At 46.4% G+C, this 26,399-nt stretch overlaps 1 protein-coding gene across 1 annotated transcript in view; it reads right to left on the bottom strand.

The window, feature by feature from the left end:
• The window catches only part of GRIN3B (glutamate ionotropic receptor NMDA type subunit 3B), a 61,982-nt gene that overhangs the window by 13,604 nt on the left and 21,979 nt on the right, over positions 1–26,399 (bottom strand). The window contains 4 exon segments of the mRNA XM_087702387.1: positions 1–117; positions 3,190–3,951; positions 7,385–7,673; positions 9,131–9,726. The exon segment at positions 1–117 is cut by the window's left edge and continues 29 nt beyond it. Of these exon segments, the coding sequence (XP_087558513.1) occupies positions 1–117; positions 3,190–3,951; positions 7,385–7,673; positions 9,131–9,726 (1,764 nt within the window).

The raw sequence follows: 26,399 nt of genomic DNA, 5'->3' as shown, positions 1-26,399 counted from the left end.
GGGGACGCTGTGCCGCCTCATGTATTCGTGCATGTCTGGGAAACTCTTTTTGATATATTCCTCTGCGCTGCTCTCCCAGACGGTTCCAAAGCGAAAACCCTGGGATGGATGATGAAGCTGCAAGAGAACGAAATTGGGATCAGACCGTCTGCTCCTAGTTTTGGGAGTTTTTTATTTAATTTAGGGCATGGGAGGGGGGGATTCTTTTAATGTGAACATTCTTTTAAATATTTGCAATAGAAATCAGGGTGTGTGGGGTAAAAGAAGGGAAAGAAACGGAGGGTGGATAAAGCAAAAAGAGAGCGAAAAGGATGTGATTTGATGGGATGTTTTCCAATGAGAACACATCAGCAACAGAAGGATGATAAACGTCACGGATGATTTGAGAACAGGGGGGAAAAAGGGCCTGCAGGATTGTCTTCTGGCATGCCGAATGATGAAAGCAACTCCAGGACTGAAGATTAAAACTTTAATTTAGGGGGAAATACAGATTAACAGAATTGGGACTTTGGAGATCTTCTAGTCCAGCCGTTAATTGTTCTTAACTGTCAGGAAAGTTCTCCTTAGTTCTGGATTGGTTCCCTAATACGTTTCCATCCGTTATTTCTTGTACTGCCCTCCGGTGCTTTGGAAATCAATTAAAAGGTAATATTTTAAGGGGTTTTTAAATAATACTCTGTGTGAGAAAAAGGGAGAAAAGGAAGTTTCTTTTTTCCATCCTGATCTCTTTAGGTTACTAGGTTAATCTGTTTGAAATTGCTTCCCCCAAGCAAATAGTCATGCAAGATTTCACCATCTCGAGGTGATAACCAGAAATGTCAAAGTTTTTTTTATTTTATTTTAAAGACTAGATAAATTCACGGAGGAAGAGGAAGATGAATGGAGACATGAGTGGAAATATGAGTGGGGCTTCCATTTCTATATATGAAGGTAGTCCTTGACTTACGACCACAATTGAGCCAAAAAATTCTGTTGCTAAATGAGTCAATGAAGTGAGTTTTGGCCCATTTTATAACGTTTCTTGCTACAGTTGTTAAATGAACCACAGCAGTTGTTAAATCAGTCACCCACAGTTGTTAAGTGAATCCGGCTTTCCCATCGACCTTGTTGTCAGGAGGTCACAAAAAGTGATCGTATGACCTTGGGACATTTGCGAATGTCATAAATATGAGTCAGTTGCCAAGCATCTGAATTTTACAGCCGTAGGGATGCTGCAGTGGTTGTTAATAGCAACAGCAATAGCAGTTAGACTTATATACCACTTCATAAGGCTTTCAGCCCTCTCTAAGCGGTTTACAGAGTCAGCATATCGCCCCCAACAACAATCCGGGTCCTCATTTTACCCACCTCGGAAGGATGGAAGGCTGAGTCAACCCTGAGCCGGTGAGATTTGAACCGCCGAACTGCTGAACTGCAGTCAGCTGAAGTAGCCTGCAGTGCTGCATTTAACCACTACGCCACCTCGGCTCTTAAGTGTGAAAGTGTGAAAGTGTGTTAAGTGTTAAAACGGTCATAAGTCACTTTTTCAGTGCCGTTGTAACTTCAAATGGTCACTAAATAAAACTGTCGTTAAGTCGAGGACTATCTGCAGCCTACCACTGAGAATCTGCTCTTGGGGTAAATAACAAGGGAGAGGATTTGAAGGCATCTCGGAAGGTTTGATTATCTAGAAACATCAAGGGGAGGAAACCGGAGTCAACAAATTCTGTGTCAGGGTTCCAACTATTATACTGAGCCGAGGTGGCGCAGTGGTTAGGGTGCAGTACTGCAGGCCACTTTAGCTGACTGTGATCTGCAGTTCAGCGGTTCAAATCTCACCGGCTCAAGGTCGACTCAGCCTTCCATCCTTCCGAGGTGGGTGAAATGAGGACTCGGACTGTGGGGGCAAGTTGCTGACTCAATTTGCTAAAAAATTTGTAAACCACTTAGAGAGGGCTGAAAGCCCTATGAAGCAGTATATAAGTCTAATAAATAAATAAATAAATAAATAAATAAATAAATAAATAAATAAATAAATAAATAAATAAATAAATAAATAAATAAATAAATAAATAAATAATAAGCAAGCAAGCAAGCAAGCAAGCAAAAACTCTGAGGCAGGTAGGGTAGATTCCTCAAAGAATAGCAGTATTGGCACATATCTGGTGAAAACCAACTGTGAAGGGCCCCTCGGTTTTCACCTAATTAAAAGTTCAAGTCCCCCCCCCCCAATTCCAAACAATCAGTCACATGGCCCAATCAAGGCAGTGTCTGCTCGTCTGGTGACATCACTCCACCTTCCTCCAGCGAGGTGTGAGACTGTCCTTGGTCCCCAAGAGAAAGTACTGTATTTTTTGGAGTATAAGACACACTTCCCCCCCCCTAAAAGAGGGTGAAAATTTGGGTGCGTCTTATACACTCAGTGTAGCCCCACCCACCGGCCCTGACCATTTGGCCTCTGCCTCCTAGCAATTTGCCTCCTTGCAGCAAACAGCGAATAGCTTGATTAGCACAAGCAGCTGATTGTTGGTTGGATCGGCCTCCCGACCATCAGCTGTTTCAGGCTGCAGGGATTGCCATTGCTGCCTCCGGGCACCCCATTTCCCACCTATTCCAATTCCTACTACCCAGAATGGAAAATGGGGGCATGTAGAGGCTGAAAGTGGGGCATGCGGAGGCGGCAATAGGCTATTGCAATCCCTGAAACAGCTGATCATCGGGAGGCTGATCTAACCAACAATCAGCTACTTGTGCTAATCAGGCTGTGCTGAAGCTGAAACAGTCTGTTTGCTGTTTGCTGCAAGGAGGCTCCTCAAAAGCTAGGTGCATCTTATACTTTGGAGCATCTTATACTCTGAAAAATATGGTATTTTATTTTGACTACACAACCCCAGTTACCTCTACTCCCCCACTCCATATTTCCCAGCTCCAGTGGGGCAGGACTGAAGCTCCAAAATGGCTTCAGCTTCAGGGTTGACACTTTGGTTACATGCAACACAATTGTTCTTATTTGGAATGGTCCACAAGACTGGAAGGTGGATGGAGGGGAAGCCAAGCTCAACTATGGGACACAGGGAAAGCAGAGACAGAGAAGAAATTTGGAGGGAAGGAAGAAGAAGATGGAGAAGAAGTTGAGTAAGACAGGGAGGCTGAGGAGGACACTGTGAAAGAAGGGCAAGGAGGGCATAGAAAGAGAAGTATTTGTTCAACCTTGGGATCATGAATCCCAGAGAGTTCCTCAAAAGTTTTTTCGCCCACCATCACTGCGGCCAAGTTGGCTGTGTAGCTGGAGAGGACCAAGAGGCAGAAGATGGCCCAGAGGTTCATGAGGAAACGGCCCGTCCAGCACTTGGGTGTCTTGCTGGAGACGGTGCGGCCAAACAGGATGGCGTAGCAGAGGTTCAGGGCTGAGGAGTAGGAGAAGATCTTCATACGGTTGCGGCCGTGGGGCGTCATGCCGTAGGGGCTCTTCCACTCGTACAAGGTGAGGAAGAGGGCTGTCAAGTGGAGAGCCACGAAGATGCCCACCCACATGGTCCAGTGCAGAGGCCACATGAAGGCCCCGATGGGCGACGCCGTGTCCCGGATCCTCACCAGGATGCCCAAGCTGGTGGAAAAGAAAGGGCTGGTGAAGTCGATCACTTGACTCCGGGCCGAGTTGATGCTGAAGGACGTCACGGCCATGTGGGCCGTGCCACTCAGGAGGTCTCCTACCAGCCCCGTCCAGCGGCCGTTCTTCCAAGCCCCGTACTTTCCGTCGCCCACAATGTAGAGGTCGAAGTCGAAGGGCAAGTCTTCGGCCAGCTTCTCCAAGAGGTCAATGCAGTAGCCGTAGCAGCATTTCCGGTACTCCATGGGCACGGAGCCGTTCTCCGAATCCAGCTCCTCGAAGAGGGCGTTGAGCACGGCGGAGTCGTTGGTGTGAGGATCCAGGCAGAGTTCCCCCGCTGGACAGTTGCCCTCTTCGTCTACCTGGAAAGAGCATCAGTTAATAACCTTTTGAATATCAAGCAGGAAATCAAAGAGGCTGGTCGGGAGAAACATGGAGATCAGCCTTCTCCAACCTGACACCCTCCAAATCTTGACAGATTGTTGAGTTGGAAGGGACCTTGTAGGTCATCTAGTCCAACCCCCCCCCCCCGCCCAAGCAGGAGACCCTGCACCATTTCTGACAAATGGCAGTATAGTCTCTTCTTGAAAGCTTCCAGTGATGAAGCTCCCACAACTTCCAGAGGCTGTTCCTGGGTTGATTGTTCTTACTGTCAGAAAGTTCCTCCTTATTTCTAGGTTGAATCTCTCCCTGTTCAGTTTCCATCCATTATTCCTTGTTTGACCTTTGGGTGCCTTGGAAAATAGCTTGACCCCTTCCCCTCTGTGGCAGCCCCTACAATAATGGAATACTGCTGTCATGTCTCCCCTGGTCAGTGGTGGGATTAAAATAATTTAACAACCAGTTCTCTGCCCTAATAACCAGCTGGGTAGGCGTGGCTTGGTGGTCGTGACTGAGTGGGTGTGGCCAACTCTATGTCACTTAGGTCGATGGGCGCTTTGCCTTAGCTGTGACAATGTCATAAGGGTTAACCGGAGAGACGGTTTCTGTAAGCAGGGCAATAAAGTTTAGGCTAGAAACAACAACAGAATGTTTCCTTCCTGCCTTCCTCACAGGATTAGCCCTGTAAAGTGGAAAAGAACAAAATAAGATTTCTTCCAACTGCTTAGAAAGTTAACAACCGGTTCTCCTGAATAGGTGCGAACCGGCTGAATCCCACCACTGGCCCTGGCCCTTCTCTTCATTAGACTAGCCATGGGGTTCCTGCAACCGTTCTTCATATGTTTTAGTCTCCAGTCCCCTAATCATCCTGGTTGCTCTCCTCTGCACTCTTTCTAGAGTCTCCACATCTTTTTATGGTGTGGTGACCAAAACTGGACGCAGTACTCTAGGTCTGGTCTTACTATGGCTTTACAGAGTGGTATTAGTACCTCCCTTGATCCTGACTGTATCCCTCTGTTAATGCAATTTAGGATTGCGTTGGCTTTTTTGGCTGCCGCTGCAGACTGCTGGCTCATATTTAGAATAGGTAGTTGTCCACTAAGACTCCAAGATCTCCCTCACAGTCACTGCTATTAAGCCTGGTTTCACCCGATCTATATGTGTACTTTTGATTTTTCTTACCCAAGTGTAAGACTTTACTTTTCTCTACACTGAATTTCATTTTGTTAGATGTTGACCAGTGTTTTGGTCTGTCAAGATCTTTTTTTTAGTCCTCGCTCCCTAAAAATAGATAAGGCAAATGAACGATTGCAAAACGAGTGGTTAGTAAGTGAGGACTACCTACATGCACTTCTGTGTGCAATGTTGGGATCACATCTGAAAGGCTGCGGTGTGCACGGTAACATAGCTATGCCCATTTCACCATGTTTTGGGGGCACATCACAATTTGCAGCAGATTGCAGAAAGAGGTTCACGCATATGTGTTTCCTGTCCTGATCTCTCTGGATGTGCAGGACTACAATATCCATTGTTCCCAGCCAATATGATCTTCTGTGTGTGGATGATGGACCTTATACAGGTAGACCTCCACTTACGATCACGACTGAGTCCAGAATTTCTGTGGCTAAGCCAGACAGTTATTAAGTGAGTTCTGCCTCATTTTGCGACCTTTCTTGCCGCAGTTGTTAAGTGCCTCACTGCTGCTGTTAAGTTAGTAACACGGTCGTTAAGCGAATTGGGCTTCCCCATTGACTTTACCTGTCAGGAGGTCACAAAAGGGGATCACATGAACCTGGGACACTGCAACAGTCATAAATATGAACCAATTGCCAAGCACCTGGATTTTGACCATGTGACCATGGGGATGCGGCAACGGTTGTAAGTATCAAAAATGGTCATAAGTCATAGTGCTGTTGTCACTAAATTGTCACTAAATGAATGGCTGTAAATCAAGGACTACCTATAATCTGCACATCTGGAGAATGCCAATTTAACCAAACCATGTTAGCAATAGCACTTAGACTTACCGTATTTTTCGGAATATAAGACGCACCTTTCCCTCCCCAAAAAAGAGGGTGAAAATCTGGGTGCATCTTATACACTGAATACAACCGTGACCCGTCAAAACTGCGCTCGACTAAACCGCACCCGATTAAACCGCGTCACTGACGTCATCAACAGGGCGACAACAGCCAGCGCGGAGAAAGAAGGGCGCTTTAAATAGCGCTTTGAAAGCAAGCCGATTCAACTTAAGGTAAGGGTTAGCTTTAGGGTTAGCTTTAGGGTTAGCTTTAGGGTTAGGATTAGGTTTAGGGTTAGGTTAAGGGTTAGGTTTAGGGTTAGGTTTAGGGTTAGGTTAAGGGTTAGGTTTAGGATTAGGTTTAGGGGGGTTAGGTTTAGATTTAGGGGTTAATTTTAGGTTTAGGGTTTACAGCGTGCTTCTGTCTCTGCGCTGTTGTCGCCCTGTTGATGACATCAGCGACGCGGTTTAGTCGGGCGCGGTTTAGTCGAGCGTGGTTTTGTGGTGGAACCGATCCAACATTTTTGGCCTCCCAAAACCCTGCCCCTTCACAAAAATGGACGTGGAGAGGCTTTGGGAGGCCTGCAAAGTGCTCCTGGGGGCTGAGGAGGGCAAAAAGGAGCAAAAAACAGCCCGTTTTTTTGCTCGTTTTTAACCACCACCACCCCAGCCCCTAGGAGCACTTTGCAGGCCTCTCAAACTCTCTTCATGCCCCGTTTTTCACAAAAAATGAGGTGTGCAAAGGATTTGGGAGGTCTGCAGAGTGCAAAAAACTTTTTTTTAAAAAAATGTACCTCTTCAAAATCTTGGCACATCTTATACTCCAAAAAATACGGTATATACCTCTTCACAGTGCTTTACAGCCCTCTCTAAGCGGTTTAGAGCCAAGGTGGCACAGTGGTTAAATGCAGCACTGCAGGCTACTACTAGATCAGCAGGTCAGCGGTTCAAATCTCACCGGCTCAGGGTTGACTCAGCCTTCCATCCTTCAGAGGTGGGTAAAATGAGGACCCAGATTGTTGGGGGCAATATGCTGACTCTCTGTAAACCGCTTAGAGAGGCCTGAAAGGCCTATGAAGCGGTATATAAGTCTACTGCTATTGCTATTTACAGAGTCAGCCTATTTCCCCCAACAATCTGGGTCCTCATTTGACCCACCTGGGAAGGATGGAAGGCTGAGTCAACCTTGAGCCTGGTGAGGTTCGAACTGCCACATTGCAGTCAGCCGGCAGTCAGCAGAAGTAGCCTGCAATACTGCACTCTAACCACTGCGCCACCACGGCTCTCGTGGCGTTGCACACTCTTATATTTTTTGTAAAAGAGAAATGTCTGCGAGACAATCAGCTCTGCTCAGCAGCTGCCCCCCTCCCACATCTCCCGGTCTACCTACGCACCTCCCGGATGAAGACAAATGGGTGCTCCACCAAGGTCACCACCCGCAGCTTCATGCGTGAGAAGCCCCCGCCCTCGGCCTGGTTCTTGCGCTGCAGGTGCTGCGGCCAGCTGCCCTCCTCCGCTTCCATTTCACCCCCCTTCCAGCTGCCCACCGTCACCCACGTGGGCTGGCCCACCGAATCCCTCAGCAGGCTCCAGATTTTGTAGTGACGTTCGGTGTGGATGTGAGACGTGTTGTGCACGAAGACCTTGCCCGTGTGTCCGCGGAAAGAGGTGTTGGCTAAAAACCTGCAATAAGGGAGAGAAGAAAGCAGGAATCAGAATAACAGGGTTAACAGGGACCTTGGAGGTTTTCTAGCCCAACCCTCTGCTCAAGCAGGAAACTCTACGAGCCTCGGTGGCGCAGTGGTTGGAATGCAGTACTGCAAGCTATTTCTGCTGACTGCCAGCTGACTGCAATTTGGCAGTTCAACTCTCACTAGGCTCAAGGTTGACTCAGCCTTCCATCCTTCCGAGGTGGGTAAAATGAGGACCCAGATTGTTGGGGGCAAAGGCTGACTCTGTCAACCACTTAGGGAGGGCTGCCAAGCACTGTGAAGCGGTATATAAGTCTAAGTGCTATTGCTATAGCTATAGCATTTCAGACAAGTGGTTATCCAATATTTTCTTAAAAACCTCTTAAAAACCTCCAGTGTTGAAGCACCCAGAATTTTTGAATGTCTAATTCCATTGATTAATTGTTCTAATTGTCAGAAGTTTGTCCTTGTTTCTAGAATTGTTCTCTCCTTGATTACATGTAAAAAAGATGTTGAGACTCTAGAAAGAGTGCAGAGAAGAGCAACAAAGATGATTAGGGGACTGGAGATTAAGACATACAATGAACGGTTGTAGGAACTGGGTATGTCTAGTTTAATGAAAAGAAGGACTAGAGGAGACGTGATAGCAGTCTTCCAATATCTCAGGGGTTGCCACAAAGAAGAGGGAGTCAAACTATTCTCCAAGGTACCTGAAGGTAGGACAGGAAGCAATGGGTGGAAACTAATCAAGGAGAGAAGCAACCTAGAACTAAGGAGAAATTTCCAGATAGCTAGAACAATTGATCAGTGGAACCACTTGCCTCCAGAAGCTCGGAGAATGAACCTTCACCCTCATCCTATTGATATTCACTACTAATGCAAAGCCAGATTTGGTTAATGACCGCATGATTCACTTAACAACTGATTTGCTTAATAAGGTTGTAACACGGGGTAACCCATGTAACCACTGCCTTGCTTAACAAAGCCAATTTTGGGTCGTAATTCTACAGAAACACATGTGCATTTTGGGAAAAGAGATTGGCTACTCTTAAGGTAAACATAAAGGTTCCCCTTGCACATATGTGCTAGTCGTTCCAGACTCTAGGAGGCGGTGCTCATCTCCGCTTCTAAGCCGAACAGCCAGCGCTGCCTGAAGACATCTCCATGGTCACGTGGCCGGCATGACTAAACACCGAAGGCGCACAGAGCGTGGTTACCTTCCCATCAAAGGTGGTTCCTATTTTTCTACTTGCATTTTTTACATGTTTTCAAACTGCTAGGTTGGCAGAAGCTGGGACGAGTAGCGGAAGCTCATTCCGTTACGTGGCGCTAGGGATTCAAACCGCCAAACTCCTGACGTTTCTGATCGACAAGCTAAGCGTCTTAGCCACTGAGCCACCGCGTCCCGGCTACTCTTATGGATGCAAAAATCAAGAGTCGCTTACTCACTGGGAAAGGTAGAGTCCAGAGGATTCAGAGTCCACGACGTGTTTGTCATTGCAATTCACCATGCTCTGGATGAGGGCGAGGTCAGGCCGGATGTAGACAGCCCTGGAAATGGCCCGGGACACCAGCTCTATGGCATCCTGGATGAAGTGCTCCAGAGAGGGCCTGTCCACCTCCCCGAAGGCCAGAAGACCTAACGGCAGCCCCTCCGTCTGGAGCTCATCCACGTTCTGGGGTTGCCCCCAAATCCAGTGGAACTGCTGAGTGACCCCCAACTCCTTCGCCACCCGGAAGATGAGCTGGGAGAAAGGAGCGTTGCAGCCGAAAAGCAAAGCCGGGCCTGGCAATTCGCGGTATTCCTCCAAGTGTCGTCGAAGGTGGCGGGCCGCTTCTCTCTCGTCCAGGAAGCTCAAGTCAATCACCACCGTCTTCTCCAGGTGGGCATGGCTGGTCCAGAGGTCAATGAAGGAGGAGGCATCCCAGGCTTGGCACAAAACCAGCGTGACATCTTGCCAGCGGTTGGCGTGGAAGATGGTGACCAACAGGTCCAGTAGAGTCTCGAAGTCACCGCATTGGTCCATGTGGAGATGGAAGGGGTTCTGCGAGAAGGAGCCAGGAGGGGGGAATAAGAAAGTGAAAGCAAACGAATACAGGCAGTCCTCGACTTACAGCAGTTCACTCAGTGACCGTTCCACTTTACAACGGCAATGAAAAGAAGTGACTTAAAACAGAAGCCAAAACAGGAAATCGAAGTCTTTTTTTTTTTTTTACTATCAAATTTAAAGTATTGACCATAATGTAAGCATAATGGTGATACGAACAAATTATTATTGTTAAAACCGTGAGTACAATTGTGATTACACTATTACAGATGTTAAAACCGGGAAGGAAGACAATGTGGAATAGAGAGCTATAAAGGCTAAATATGTAAGCCAATACAGAAGGCTATAAAACTATTTTATATTGTTATGTGTGTCATGTTTTTTTCTGTATTTGTTTTTTTTCCTGTTTTTAAAGGTTAAAATGTTTAGTTAAAAACTACTGTAATTTTCAGAGTATAAGACGCTGCAAGGTTTTGAAGAGGAAAATTAAAAAAAAAAGTTTTTGCACTCTGCAAACCTCGCAAAAACAGCCGTTTTTTGCAAAAACACCCCTTTTTTCCAGAAACGCCCCCTTTTTCCAAAAATGGCCCCTTTCCCCCCCAAAAAAGGGCATGAATAGCCCTTAGGAGGCTTGGAGTGCTCCTGGGGGGTGGGGCATAAACGGCCCTTTTTTTGCAAAAATGTGCACATTTTGTCAAAAAAAAAAAGGGCATGGGTTGGCTTTAGGAAGCTTATACAGTGCTGCTGGGGGCTGGGGGGGAGCAAAAAACAGGCTGTTTTTGCTCATTTCTGACCTTCCCAGCTCCCAGGAACACTATATAAGCCTCCTAAAGGCTATGCACAGTCATTTTGGTGAAGGGGCGAAGTTTGGGGAGGCAAAAAATGTTGTATTCATACATACGCAGATTTTCAGCCTCTTTTTTGAGGGAAACAGGTGGGTCTTATACTCCGAAAAAATACAGTATTTAAAAAGGGGAAAAAAGTGACTTGGGACCCTTGTTCACAGTTACGACCTTTTTAGTGATCTCCATGATCATGGGATCAAAATTCAGATGCTTGGCAACTGGTTCACATTTATGGCCCTCCCAGAGTTATGTGATCCCCGTTTTATGACCCTCTGACAAGCAAAGTCTATGGGGGAATCCAGATTCACTTAACAACCGGGCTACTAACATATCAGCTGCAGTGATTCACTTAACAACTGTGGCAAGAAAAGTTGCAAAACGGGGAAAGCTTCTTTAACGAATGTTTCACAGCAACAGAAATGGTGGTTGTACTCTACCTTCCACCACAGGTTCCTATAGCTTTTCTAGGGTAATCATTTTTAATTGATTATATTGGCTGTTTCAACATATGAAACTGCAGAGTTATGAGTATATGTGTGCTTCAGGAGGGAAGGGAACGGAAGGGAAGGGAGAAAACACGAATGAAGAAATAGATGGACAATCTATTTATAAACAAAACTAAAAGGCTTCTGATAATCCAAATTTTCTGAACTGCAAACCTTGTCTGTTTAGGGCTCTGCTTAGGTACTTTGAAGCACCAGTCTGCATATAAAAAAGATGTGGAGACTCTAGAAAGAGTGCAGAGAAGAGCAATAAAGAGGATTAGGGGACTGGAGACTAAAACATATGAAGAACGGTTACAGGAACTGAATATGTCTAGTTTAATGAAAAGAAGGACTAGGGGAGACGTGATAGCTGTGTTCCAATATCTCAGGGGTTGCCACAAAGAAGAGGGAGTCAAACTATTCTCCAAAGCACCTGAGGGTAGGACAATAAGCAATGGATGGAAACTAATCAAGGGGAGAAGCAACTTAGAACTGAGGAGAAATTTCCTGACAGTTAGAACAATTAATCAGTGGAACAGCTTGCCTCCAGAAGTTGTGAATGCCCCAACACTGGAAGTTTTAAAGAAGAGATTGGACAACATTTGTCTGAAACGGTATAGGCTTTCCTGCCTAAGCAGGAGGTTGGACTAGAAGACCTCCAAGGTCCCTCCCAACTATGTTATTCTATTCTATTCTATTCTATTCCATTCCATTCCATTCCATTCCATTCCATTCCATTCCATTCCATTCCATTATTGGACAGCTGCTATCCTGGGAAGCCTACCTGACCCTTATGAAGAGTTTTTGAGATTCAGGTGTGGATAAAAGCATGACTTTGCAAATGATGACAGCATCACAAGCCCTCCTCCATTTCTGCTCAGCAGTGTCCCAAGAGGGTTGGTCACTGCTGGCCCCCCTGTACCATCCGTAACCCCATAGCCAGCTGCAGGAGAAGGCTTAAACCACAAGTGGGGAAACCCTGTAATTGTGATGACTGCCACCAGAGGGCAGCAGTCATCCGCAGCTAAGCTTAAATTCAGCCCCCGCCAAAGAGGTCTCCCATCAGAATAAAACTAAAAGTGGAATTTCAAATAAAGCTAAAAGCTCCCTTGAGTCCAGTTTCGGGCAAAAGATAGAAGCAGTTTGCGCTGCCTATTTCTAGGCTGGCATAGAGATTTCTTAGCCTGGTCTACACCCCTGAAATTCTCTGGGGATCTCCTATGCGGTTAGACATCGGGTCTGATGCTGATTTGATTTCATTTTGAGATCAGCCGTGATCCCAAGAAAAGAACGATGCACCCCATTTCCATATCACCCTCTAAAAAAGCCCCCCAAACTCTCTGTCCCATGAAGCCCTGGATTATTCATGGACACCCGTCATTTACTACGTGATCATAATTTAAGAAATAATGACATAGAATAGAATAGAAATAACAGAGTTGGAAGGGACCTTGGAGGTCTTCTAGTCCGACCCCCTGCCTAGGCAGGAAACCCTATACCATTTCAGACAAATGGCTATCCAACATCTTCTTAAAAACTTCCAGTGTTGGAGCATTCACAACTTCTGGAGGCAAGTTGTTCCGCTGATTAATTGCTCTACCTGTCAGGAAATTCCTCCTTAGTTCTCGGTTGCTTCTCTCCTTGATTAGTTTTCACCCATTGCTTCTTGTTCTACCTTCAGGTGCTTTGGAGAATAGTTTGACTCCCTCTTCTTTGACTATTTAATAGTATCGTTTGTCCTCAGTTAATAACCATTTGTTCAGTGACCATCTGAAATTATGGTGGCTCTGAAGGAGGAGATTTAAGGCTGGTCTTCAAAGGTGTGGCCATCCACATGATTATTTAGGCTCTTGGCAACTGGTTTGCCGTCGCAGGGAATTTTTTTCAAAACCAGCAGAAAGGATCCCATAGGGATTATATTTACATCCTTCTCTTAGAGGGGCCACCAAGTCAAAAACAAACAGATAGCAGTGAAGTTGTTGGCCATGCGGTAGAATCTCCAGCTAGAATGCAGGGTGTGAAGAGACTAGAAAGCTTACGAGTCCTTGCACAGAGGGAAAGCGAGGCAGACCGGAGCCTGAAACCTTTGTCTGGCTTTTTCCCAAGAGAATGCAGTCAGTCGGTCGAGATTCCTGTAAATAGGCATGCAACAATAAAGAAGCAGCTCTGATCCATCGCTCTGCTTCCTGCACCTGACAGGCAATGGGCAAAAGAAGAGGGGAAAAAAATCCACCCCAGGGATCTCTAAGGAAGGGACTGAAAATCAAACTGACAACATTGAATCGCCTTCATACAAATGGGTCATATATTTCAGCAACAGTGAACCTTTAATCACTGAGGGCCCAAACTGAGTGGCTGCGTATGCCCAAACTGTATGTGCGCATGCGCAGACGTGCCCGCGCAGACATGGACATGCGTGCATGCCCAGCAGAGACCCGAAGAGCAGCTGACCAGTGGGAGGCAGAGCATCCCAACACCAGCAGCGCAGCAAGAGGTAAGATCTTTTTCTTTCGTGAGCTTCTGTTTCATCAGTGGAACAACTTGCCTCCAGAAGTTGTGAATGCTCCAACATTGGAAGTCTTTAAGAAGATGTTGGATAGCCATTTGTCTGAAGTGGTGTAGGGTTTCCTGCCTAAGCAGGGGGTTGGACTAGAAGACCTCCAAGGTCCCTTCCAACTCTGTTATTCTATTCTATTCTATTCTATTCTATTATTCTATTCTGGAAAGAGAGATAAAACAGGCCAAGCAAAGGACTGGGCCCATGGAACTCATTTCCACAAGATATGATGACACCTGTAAACAAAAAGCTGAATAAATTTATAGAGGACCGCCTGTCTGTCTTGAAGATTCAATCTCTCTCTAAATTCCGGCGGGGTGACATGACTTCAAATATCCGTTGCAAGGAAGCAATAACAGAAAAGAGACAAAACTCCATTTCTTGAGAAGCCTCAGATTGGCCAGATAAAATGCTGGCCTTAGAGAGGCTCGGCTTCATCCAGGAAGCCTATTCTTATCTTATTTTTTTTTTACAAATGCAAATATTTCATGTTGAAGACATTAAAAAAACGTCCATCATCATGGTCCCCATCGCTATTCTATTGATCGTGACACTAATCAAGGCAGTCTTTTCAGTAACGAAAAGGATACCGGGAAAAGCCCTTTTTAAACAACCCTTACGGATTATCAGGTGGCAAAATCTGGAATTGGAAGGAAACAGAGATGCACCATTTTCACGGAGTCATTCTGCTAAACAGGTCTCCTCCGTTGGAGCATCTCAATGATTGAGCCACACAGGACCCAGGAAGGACGACCCGTTTTGGAAAGTAAGAAGTTGTGTGTGCCAAATCATGCAGCGTTGCAACGTGTGCGTCTTCTGCTATGCAGGTAATTATGTTGTACTCTTCCTTGTAGGTCAATCCAATATTTCAAACACGAACTTGCCAAGTCATTAACTCCTTCAGCAGACTGATGAACAACTTTATGTGTTTAGAGTATTCAATGATTCCTGCCAGTCTCGATGGCGTGAATCTTCGCCCAACTTCAGCTAACCTCTGACTCTCTACAGTAGGGAACTATGGCCCCTTGAGCACCTGTGGACTTCAACTCCCAGAATTCCTGAGCCAGACGACTCAGGAATTCTGGGAGTTGAAGTCCACAGGTCCTAAAGAGGCCATAATGTCAGGGTTCCAAATAGCATCCAAAATTAAATTGGAGCCCAAGGCAAAGTATTGCTCAAAGTTCCAATTTTTTAAGAGAGCCATGTTGACACATCTGGGAAAACTTGAACCTGAAAGCTTCCGGGTTTTCCCCACCCAGTTGAAAGTTCAAGATCTTGCCCCACACCCACAATCCCATCACATGGTCCAATCTTCCACTGCCATGTTGGCAGTTCCACCCATCCAGTTCCAGTCAGGTGCAGAGGTGCAGAGACAAAGGATGACCTTGGCTTTCTAGAAAGGAATTTTGTTTTGGCTACATAGCATCTAACCGTACAATTCCCCCTCCCATTTTCCCACAATAGAAAAGGCATAATAGAATAATAGAAAGTGTGGCAGGCCAAAGATCCAAAAAGAATATGGCTACAGGCCTGACACATAATTCACCACCCCTGCTTTACAGCACGGGTGCAAAACTCAAGGCCCAAGGGCCGGATCCACCCCGTGAGGGTGCTCAGATCTGGCCCGTGGGGCTGTCCTGGAAACAGCAAAGATTGGCCTGCGGTGCCTTTGCCAGCGAGCTCTGTTTTCGCCGGCAGAGGGTTGCAGGAGGCCGTTGCAACTGAAAACGGAGCTTGGGAGCCCATTTTCGTTGGCAGAGCGCTCGGGCCACCGTAGGTGCCTCCGACACCAGTGACGTCGAGCTGGCCACACCCATCCTGGCCACCTATCCTCACCCTGAGGTCAAACACAACCCTGATGCGGCCCTCAATGAAATCGAGTTTGACACCCCTGCTCATGTCAATGCATTTGTGGCAATTTCTCAAGCCTGGACCTATCAGAATGACAATATTGTTTTCAATGTACTCGCAATGCTGCCCTGAACTGCTTTATGATTTATTTGTGATTTTCCAACATCCCTTTAACATACAGGCAGTTCGTAAATTACAACCACTCGCTAAGTGAAATTACAACAGCCACTGAAAAAAGTGACTTGCTCTTATGACCATTGCAGCATCCCATAGTCACCTGATCAAAAATTAGATGTTTGGCATGTATTTATAAATGGTTGCGGAATCCCAGTGTCATGTCATTGATATTTAGGATATTCCCAGCTGGCTTTCAATAAGCAAAATTAATGTGGGAGGAGAACCAGATTTGCTTAATGACCGCACAATTCACTTAACAACTGCAGTGATTCAGTTAACAATAATGACAAATTCACTCAATTAACAATTGCCCTTCTTAGCAACAGAAATTCTGGTGTTTATTGCGGTCGTAAGTCAGTTGCGCCCCTACCTGAACCGGGAGGCTCTCACAACAGTCACTCGTGCCCTTGTGACCTCTAGGCTGGAGTACTGCAATGTGCTCTACATGGGGCTGCCCTTGAAGAGTATTCGGCGACTTCAGCTAGTCCAGAATGTGGCCGCGTGAGCGATCGTGGGTGCACCTTGTTTCACCCACATAACACCTATCCTCCGCGAGCTGCACTGGCTACCTGTCGATCTCCGGGTATGCTTCAAGGTGCTACTTGTCACCTACAAAGCCCTTCATGGTAGTGGATCTGGGTACTTGAGAGACCGCCTACTGCCAATTACCTCCACGCGACCAATTAGATCCCATAGATTAGGCCTCCTCCGAGTTCCATCTGTCGGTCAATGTCGACTGGCAACTACGCGGAGGAGAGCCTTCTCGGTGGCAGCTCCGACCCTATGGAACGATCTCCCCATGGAGATTCGTACCCTCACCACCCTCCAGACCTTCTGCACAGCCCTTAAAACCTGGCTGTCCTGTCAGGCCTGGGGTTAAGACCGTAACCCACCCGAATTGTATGAATGTTGTGCTTTTAATGATGTACTGTCTTATGTGTTAATCTGTTTGTACACCCCTTCCTTCCGAATTGTGAGCCGCCCTGAGTCCCCCCAGGGAAAAGGGCGGCATATAAATAAACTACTCATACTCATACTCATACTCATACTCAAGGACTATCAGTACACAGCCATTTCTGGTTCAGCATGGGCAAACAGGACAACAGCAATAGCAATAGCAGTTAGACTTATATAGCGCTTCATAGGGCTTTCAGCCCTCTCTAAGCGGTTTACAGAGTCAGCATATTGCCCCCAACAACAATCCGGGTCCTCATTTTACCCACCTCGGAAGGATGGAAGGCTGAGTCAACCCTGAGCCGGTGAGATTTGAACAGCTGAACTGCAGAACTGCAGTCAGCTGAAGTAGCCTGCAGTGCTGCATTTAACCACTGCGCCACTTCGGACAAGCTTTTGTGGAGATAAATGAGCCCATCAAAGCACAGATGAGGTGTGGCCTTTGCAGGTGGCAGAAAATTTGGAAGCTGCTCCAGGCAAACCTTGTTAGAGGAGGCATGGTCCTACACAGCCATGTTCCTCGACAACAGTCCTTTATTTCCATCAACATCACAACTGATGGTGGCTTGTGTGGTTAGGACGCTGGGATGGAGGTTAGTAAGCCCGTGTTAGAGATCGGAGTGCTGCTGTGAGGTGGGTGAGTTCCCATCCTTCGTTCCAGCTCCTGCTAGAGATATGAAAGGAGCTCTCAACTGGGCATCCCCGGGGCACTGGTGATGTCACAGGCTAATACTTCCAACCCAGAAGCGCCACAACACTCCTGACAAACCAACCTATACAGCCCTCTTCGAATTGCTAATATTAGTACACACAGACATGAAATGTAGGAGGACTTTCGTGCAAATGCTAACTTAGGTTAACACATTTGTAAAAACAAAGGAAAACGCCTTCAATCTGGCAATTTCCGGGTGCAGGGGGCCAAAAACCCAACAACCCTCCCACATCTCGCAGATATGAAAGACACCTATGGTACCTCCTATCTATTTCGATCTTTGTTTCACCTAGTATGGCAGGCTCCTGTTGTGGCCCGCCAGAGGAGCTGGCAGCAGATTCAGACAGTGAGGAGGTTGGGGAGGAACATGGGCCAGTCCTGGGAGTCTGGGGAAGGCTCAGATGAGGGCTCTGTGTCGGAGGCAGAGAGGGGGCCAGGGCCATATGCCAATTATCAGCTGCCTTCAGAGTCAGACATCAGTGAGGCAGACAAACAGCTGGAGCCTGTTCCCAGTGTGCGCAGGCGCAGAGTTACCAGATGAAGGGAACAGCTAAAGAACAGGGGTCGACTTGGGAGGAAGGCCACAGGTGGACAGTGAATGGCCCCTCCCAGAGGAAATAAAAGAGGAGCGAAAGGGGAGTGGAGTTTGCAGGAGCCAATTAGTTCGCTTAATTGCAATACAATACAATAGCAGAGTTGGAAGGGACCTTGGAGGTCTTCTAGTCCAACCTCCTGCCTAGGCAGGAAACCCTATACCGTTTCAGACAAATGGCAATCCAACATCTTCTTAAAGACTTCCAGTGTTGGAGCATTCACAACTTCTGGAGGCAAGCTGTTCCACTGATTAATTGTTTTAACTGTTAGGAAATTTCTCCTCAGTTCTAAGTTGCTTCTCTCCTTGATTAGTTTCCACCCATTGCTTCTTGTTCTGCCCTCAGGTCCTTTGGAGAATAGTTTGACTCCCTCTTCTTTGTGGCAACCCCTGAGATATTGGAAGGCTTCTATCATGTCTCCCCTGGTCCTTCTTTTCATTAAACTAGACATACCCAGTTCCTGCAACCGTTCTTCATATGTTTCACCCTCCAGTCGCCTAATCATCTTTGTTGCTTCTTCTTTCTAGAGTCTCCACATCTTTTTTACATCGTGGCGACCAAAACTGAATGCAGTATTCCAAGTGTGGCCTTACCAAGGCCTTATAAAGTGGTATTAACATGGTTAATTGGTTCGCTTAATTGGTTCAAGACTCTCCGAGACTCCTTGCCAAATTTTGCAGCTATTGGCCTGTCAGCTCTCCCAGCCATATAAGGTCTGTGACTGTAAATTCTCCCTTGAAAGACTTTGCTGGATGTGAATGAGCAGAATTCACAGTAAATTAATAAAAGGTTTTTTTGTTGGGACAAGGAGTTTGCTTCATGCTCTTGGGAAGCCTTGGTCAGAACACCACCCACCCAAACGCCACATGATTGTCTGCCTTTCCCTTAAAATAATGTTTCTCAACCTTGGCAACCTGAAGATGGGAAAACTTCAACTCCCAGAATTCTCCAGCCCGCATGGCTGGCTTCATTACCCAAAACCTCTGATCAGAAAGTCTTATTGAACTTCAAGGCTCAGACGTAAGTCCCTTCCCTCAGAACTGTCATACCTTTGAACAGTCATTAAACAAATTATCGTAATTTGAGGACTAGCTGCATTATAAAACCAATTATCACTGAACGAATTTTATGTCATTACAACAAATTACCATTGCTAATTTCACCAATTTTCATCTTCATGGTTTTAAATATATTTTAATACACATGGTGATCTTTAAATTAATGTAAATTTCCCTGTTATTTCCCTGGTAATGGGTTCATGTGTCATCACGACCCAAGGAAAAACCACTTTTACTCAATTTTGGATAGAAGTATCTGTTGTCTTTCAACCACAATTCAGCCCAACATTTCTGTTGTTAAACGAGACATTGTTAAGTGAGTTTTGCAAACTTTCTTGCCATAGTTGATAAGTGAATCATTGCAGTTGTATTCGGCTTCCCCGTTAACAGATTAACAGGAAGGGACCTTATAGGTCATCTAGTCCAACCCCCCACTCAAGCAGGAGACCCTACACCATTTCTGACAAATGGCAGTCCAGTCTCTTCTTGAAAGTCTCAAATGATGAAGCTCCCACAACTTCCGAAGGCAACTTCTGTTCCATGGGTTGATTGCTCTCACTGTCAGAAAGTTCCTCCTTATTTCTAGGCTGAATCTCTCCTTGGTCAGTTTCCATCCATTATTCGTTGTCTGGCCTTCAGGTGCCTTGGAAAATTCCTTGACCCCCTTCCTCTCTGTGCCAGCCCCTCAAATATTGGAACACTGCTATCATGTTTCCCCTGGTCCTTCTCTTCCCTAGATTAGCCATGTGCAGTTCCAGCAACCGTTCATTCTATGTTTTAGTCTCCATTGATTTTGCTTCTAAGAAGGTCGCAAAAGTGGATCGCATGACCGTTGGAGACTGAAACCGTCATAAACATGAACCAATTGCCAAGCATCAGAATTCTGATCACGGGATGCTGCAACAGTCATAAGTGTGAAAAACAGAAGTCACTTTTTTCAGTGATGTTGTAACTTTGATCGGTCACTAAATGAGTACATCAAGAACTACCGTATTTTTCAGAGTACAAGACGCATCTTTTTCCCTCAAAAAAGAGGGTGAAAATCTGGGTGCATCTTATGCACTGAATATAGCATTTTTGGCCTCCCGAAACCCTGCCCACTTCACCAAAATGTCTGTGCATAGCCTTTAGAAGGCTTCCAGAGTGCTCCTGGGGGCTGGGGAGGGCAAAAATGAGCGAAAAATGGGCCATTTTTTGCTCGTTTCCCCCCCAGCCCTCAGGAGCACTCTATAAGCTTCCTAAAGGCTATGCATGCCCTTTTTTTTGACAAAAAACGGGCCTTTTTTGCTCATTTTTGGTCCCCTCCAGCCCTCAGGAGCATTCTACAAGCCCCCTAAAGGCTATGCATGCCCTTTTTTGACAAAAACAGGCCCGTTTTTGCAAAAAATGGGCTGTTTTTGGAAGGTCTGCAGAGTGCAAAACCTTTTTTTTGCTTAATTTGCCTCTTCAAAATCTTGGTGCGCACGAAAAACCTGTAATTCACCCAAGTTTTGGGAAGCCCTGTTATAAATCAAGGTCATTCCGTATGCCTACCGAGCAGATAAGGGCTCTCCTGCATTGCATATTCAGTTCCAACCTTGATTATATATTTTTCAACCTCCTGGAATGAAGACGTCTCCTAACACAGCGGTATCTATCTCCTTATTTGACTGAAAAGTCTCACTCTCAGCCAGAGCTCGCGAGCAAAAGTCGGAATATACATAACACAAGACGGAAACATCAACAGATCCATCAGCGGGTCAACGAAGCGTTGTTTGCTCCTAAGGGATCTCCCATATTAAAATTAGACTTGTGAAATTTCCATAGAGGAGAACAGAAAGAAAAAAAAAAGGTAACTGAATCAGCTATGAATAAATTCAGGGTTTATTTTGGCCAGGGATGCGGTTTCAGCAGAAAACTGAGATGCATATTCCCAGAGCATCTAAGACAGTGTTTCTCAACCTTGGCAACTTGAAGATGTCTGGACTTCAACTCCCAGAATTCCCCAGCCAGCGAATGCTTGTTGTTGGGTGTGGCTTGGTGGGCATGGTGTGGCTTGGCAGGCGTGGCTTGGTGGGCATGGTGTGGCTTGGTGGGTGTAGCAGGGGAAGGATACTATAAAATCTCCATTCCCTCCCCACTCCAGGGGAAGTATACTGCAAAATCCTCATTTTCTCCTGATCAGCTGGGACTTGGGAGGCAGAGAATAGATGGGGGTGGAGCCAGTCAAAGGTGGTATTTACCGGTTCTCCAGAACTGGTCAGAACCTTCTGAATACCACCTCTGTCAAGGATGCTGAACAAGGCCCTCCCTATTCACCAAGACAATGTGCAGCTCATCACCAGATCGAAATCCCTTAGACCAGTGGTCTCCAACCTTGGCTACTTTAAGACCTGTGGACTTCAACTTCCTCAGCTTTGCTGGCTGAGGAACTCTGGGAGTTGAAGTCCACAGGTCTTAAAGTTGCCAAGGTTGGAGACCACTGCCTTAGGCCAGCTTGGAAAACAGCTGTTCACTTAACATCCACCTGGGAATGCCTGGAGAGAGGAATGGTCCAAGATACCTTCTTATGGCTTGACCATTAGTGATCCCTTTGCCAAAATACCTGGTTTTGACCTGCCTCCCTCTATCTGGTCAAAGCGGAACAGAATTGACAATGGAAGAAGTGTCTCTGCTCTGTATTAAATGGGGGTGGAAATAATTCCCCTTGTTGTGATTGTAGTGCAAACATCTGTATTCAACATATTGGGCAAGATTGTCCATGATGTGTGTTCTCTGGCTCCCTAAAAGATTTGCATGAAGCAACGCCAGAGGCGGCCGCTGAACCGGTAGTGATTTGGCGGCCTGGGTCGCTGGAACCGGCAGGAACCCAGGCCTGCTACGCCCCTGAAAGGGTTCTCCTGGCGGTGCCATTTTGTTTTTGGCTTCTGTGCATGCGCAGAACAATTTTTATTGTACTATGCATGTGTGCGCACTGCGCACCCACAAGCGAACCAGCAGTAGTGGCTGCCGGAACCCACCCCTGGCCTGGATGGCTGAATTGGACATCCGGTTATGGGGCCACTGTGATACCCCCATAGAAGTTTTATTTGTAACTAGCTGACAACCCGATTGTTGCCTGGGTATTTATTTATAGGGAGGAAAATGTCGAGACCAAACGTAATTTGTAATGTTGGATTCCCCACCCCTTATCAGAGGGAGCCCCCTTGGGGAGTACTGTGAAGCAGTTACCATGCGCTGCACAGTAGAAGCCATTTTACAGCAGTACAATAGAAGCCATTTTAAGGCATAACAGGCTGTATCATAACAGAACACACCTCCTGAGGGGTTTTAGAGGTTTCTCCCCCTCCTCCTCCCAGTATTTGTTTCCACAGAATAAGTCATCTGTGTACCAAGTTTGGTTGAAATTGCTCCAGGCGTTCCAGAGTTATGCTGAACACACACAAACACACACAGACAGAGAGGGAGGGAGGGAGGGAGGGAGGGAAAGAGACAGAGAGAGAGACAGAGAGAGGCAGAGAGAGGCAGAGAGAGACAGAGAGAGAGAGACAGAGACAGACAGAGAGACAGAGAGACAAAGACAGACAGAGAGACAGAGACAGACAGAGAGACAGAGTCATGTTTATATATATAGATTATGAGGACTGTGTTCTGTCATGGTCTCAGCATATGCTAAAAATGTTAAAAAACAAATAATAACCAATCCAATTATTCCTGTGTTCTCTGAAGGGGCTCAATCACAAAGTCTCTGTTTTCTTCAGTCTAATGAGGGTGTTCGATTTAATTAATTTGGAATTGGACTCTATGCCCTTTATGAGACCATAATCCTTCTGATCATTTCTTCTCTCCTACTTCACATCTTGGAGGGAGTAAAAGGAAGATCGACAGAATCGTACACAGTGTTGTATCAAGATTTATTTTGTGCACTGTTCCATTTACCAGAACGTCCCCTGACAAATAGGGACACAGGCAAAATATACACAGAGAGAAATACCCACCAGAATGAATCTTGCTCCATTAAGTTGTTAGCATCCTGGGAAGATTGTTTCACAAGGCACAGTGTGTGAGGCGTAACTGATCTGGGAGATGAGTCGGTGCATTCTCCATAACAGAATTTTGAAATGGTCACAGCGTGAGGGACAGCTGTGGCGATGTGATGTGTGTTAGGAATATAATCTAACGGTTGGGTTGGCAATATATAAACCATGTAACAATGCTGTACCTGTTTCTTTAAATCATACTGTAAAATGTGATTGGTTGCTGTTTCCCTCAATCGGCCATAAGGGGGAGTCAGAATGACTGTTAGCTCTCTGTTCGTTAGATGCTGGGCTGATCTGATCGGAGTGTTTTGGAAGCTGGCTGTTAAAAAGTGCCATGAGCTATTGTAAGTTTTGCAACTGCTAGCAAACTTTGAGTACCGAACTGATTATATGATACTGGACTATGTTATTTGGATTATCCCTTAACTGAAAGACGTTGATGACTGACTGCCTTAACCGTGTATGACTTGGACTGTTTGATGGACTCTGATACCTCTATTTCCTCGAAAGTAAAAGCCTATTTAAACTGCAGTGTCTCTGTATGCTGGTTTGTGTGTCCTCCAACACAACTCTCACAACGCTTCTCTGAATGTACTCGCTCTCCCAACGGGGAGCTTACCTAACAATGTGGATGGTGTGGGACTGAAATATCCGAGAAGAAATCTGGAGCACTTAGGGAGCATTTCCTGCAATTTAATCAAGTTTAGGGTGACTGAGAAAGTACAGGTAGTCCTCGACCTACGACCACAATTGAGCCCAACGTTTCAGTTGCTAAATGAGGCAGTTGAGTGAGTTTTGCCCCATGTTGCGACCTTTCTTGCCACAGTTGTTAAGGAAATCACTGCACAGTTGTAAAATGAATCTTTTTGACGTTGCTTGCCATAACATCATAAAAAGTGATCACATCACCCTGGGAAACTGCCACGGTCATAAACATGAGTCAGTTGTCAAGCCTCTGAATTTTGTTATGGGGATGCTGCAATGGTCATTAAGTGGGGAAAAAAAGACATACCGTATATACTCAAGTATAAGCCGAGTTTTTCAGCCCACTTTTTGGGCTGAAAAAAGCCGCCTCGGCTTATACTCGAGTCAGTGAAAAATTTGCCCGAAATGGAGGAGAAAAAGGGGCGGGGCCATGCCGCTGGGTGACGCTCGTGAATGGCCCGGCGCCCCTGTGAGTTTCCCCTCCCTCTGTGTCAGTTTGCCGCGCAGCGCGCACCGCACCATCCCCCCCTCCTCACGTTCTAATGTAATGCAGGGCTGTCTTACGATTCCCCTTCCTCCCCCTCCTGCCGCTCTGCAACGATGTCCCACCTCCTCCTTCTTATGGCAAGCAGCCATATAGCGATGTCCCACCTCCTCTGGTACAGTGATCCAATGATAGGAATCACTGTGCCGTGTGTCATAGGAGGCGGGACATCGCTCCCGCAGCTGCACGGGACATCATTACCGGTAGCTGCTGCATTTCCCACCCTAGGCTTATACTCAGTTTTTTGTGGTAAAATTAGGTGCCTCGGCTTATATTCGGGTCGGCCTATACTCGAGTATATACGGTAAGTCACTTTTCTCAGTGCTGTTGCAACTTTGAGCGGTCACTATATGAATGGTTTTCATTCAGTCGAGGGCTACCTGCGGACCTCAAAAAGACTCAACAGTGATCTAGTGATCCATCCAGAGGTGATATTCAGCCGTTTCTTTCTAGTTTGGGCAAACCGGAGCAGCGGCTGCGGGAGGCTCCCCCCCGCCCCAATGTAATGTGCAAGCTCTGCGTACGCGCAGAAGGCGTTGCGCATGTGCAGACGTGCTGCGCGTGCTCACATTGGCGAGCAGGTAGGGAAGGTAAGTGAATCCCACCGCTGGATCCATCCCATGTCATGCAGAAAAAATATCTTCATATATCGTTGGGTACTTGAGAGACCGCCTACTGCCAATTACCTCCACTCGACCAATTAGATCCCACAGATTAGGCCTCCTCCAAGTTCCATCAGCCAGTCAATGTCGACTGGCAACCACACGGAGGAGAGCCTTCTCTGTGGCTGCTCCGGCCCTCTGGAACGAACTCCCCGTGGAGATTCGTACCCTCACCACCCTCCAGACCTTCCGCATAGCCCTTAAAACCTGGCTGTCCCGACAGGCCTGGGCCAAAGACCTTAACCCTACCCGAATAGTATGAATGTTGTGCTTTTAACGATGTATTGTCTTATATGTAACTTGGTTTGTCCTCCCCTCCCCCTGAACTGTGAGCCACCCTGAGTCCCCCTAGGGAAAAGGGCGGCATACAAATAAAGTATAAATGAAAAAATGAAAAATGAAATGAAAGTTTCAAATTTTTGTGTAACATCTGGCATTCCAAGTAACACCCTCAATGAAAGAAAACTCCATTATATGGAGTAGGGGGGATATATAGCAATAGCAATAGCAATAGCAGTTAGACTTATATACCGCTTCATAGGGCTTTCAGCCCTCTCTAAGCGGTTTACAGAGTCAGCATATCGCCCCCACAGTCTGGGTCCTCATTTCACCCACCTCGGAAGGATGGAAGGCTGAGTCAACCTTGAGCCGGTGAGATTTGAACCGCCGAACTGCAGATAACAGTCAGCTGAAGTGGCTGCAGTACAGCACTCTAACCACTGCGCCATAACATTCCTTTCTCAGAGAGTCAAGGACATCTTGCCCTGCACCTGGAGTGGTGTGACTGGGAGGCATCTCCAGTTTGGAGGGTGCTTGATTGGGCCACGTGATGGGCATGTGGGTGCTGGGCAGGGATTTGAATTTTCTTTTGGGTGGGGAAAACCTGGAAGCTTTCAGATTCGGCTTTTCCCAGATGTTCCAATATGACATCTCTAATAAAATGGAGCTTTGAGGAAACTCAAGTTTCAGAGTCTTCTTTCATTGGGGGTGTTCCTCAGAATCCTGACATTATCCTGAATCTCCCCTACTCCATGTAATCCCCCCTCCCATTTTCCCATAGTAGAAATGTGGCAGGCCTGAAGGCTAGCGGTGGGATTCAATTTTTTTACTACCGGTTCTGTGGGCGTGGCTTGGTGGGCGTGGCAGGAGGATACTGCAAAAACCCCATTCCTTCCCGATCAGCTGGGACTCTGGAGGCAGAGAATAGATGGGGAGAGGGCCAGTCAGAGGTGGTGTTTGCCGATTCTCTGAACTACTCGAAAATTTCTGCTACTGGTTCTCCAGAACCGGTCAGAAGCTGCTGAATTCCACCTCTGCTGAAGGCCCAATGTAACAAATTGGCTTCCAGGGCTGACAACATCCTCATTTTCTAAAATAGGTTATTCCACTAACGGACAACTCTTTCAGAGTCAGAATTCTTTCCCTGCCTGGTTCGAAACAAAATCTCCTTCTTTTGCCTTTAAAATTCAACATCTTTCTTCTTCACCAAGCAAAAGGAAATAAATTTG

This window comes from Thamnophis sirtalis, unplaced genomic scaffold (genome assembly GCF_051295495.1).
Source record: "Thamnophis sirtalis isolate CommonGarterSnake01/CBP01778 unplaced genomic scaffold, rThaSir2_p1.2 scaffold_1, whole genome shotgun sequence".
NCBI classification, from domain to species: Eukaryota; Metazoa; Chordata; class Lepidosauria; order Squamata; family Natricidae; genus Thamnophis; species Thamnophis sirtalis.
This window is presented reverse-complemented; position numbering and strand designations above follow the sequence as displayed.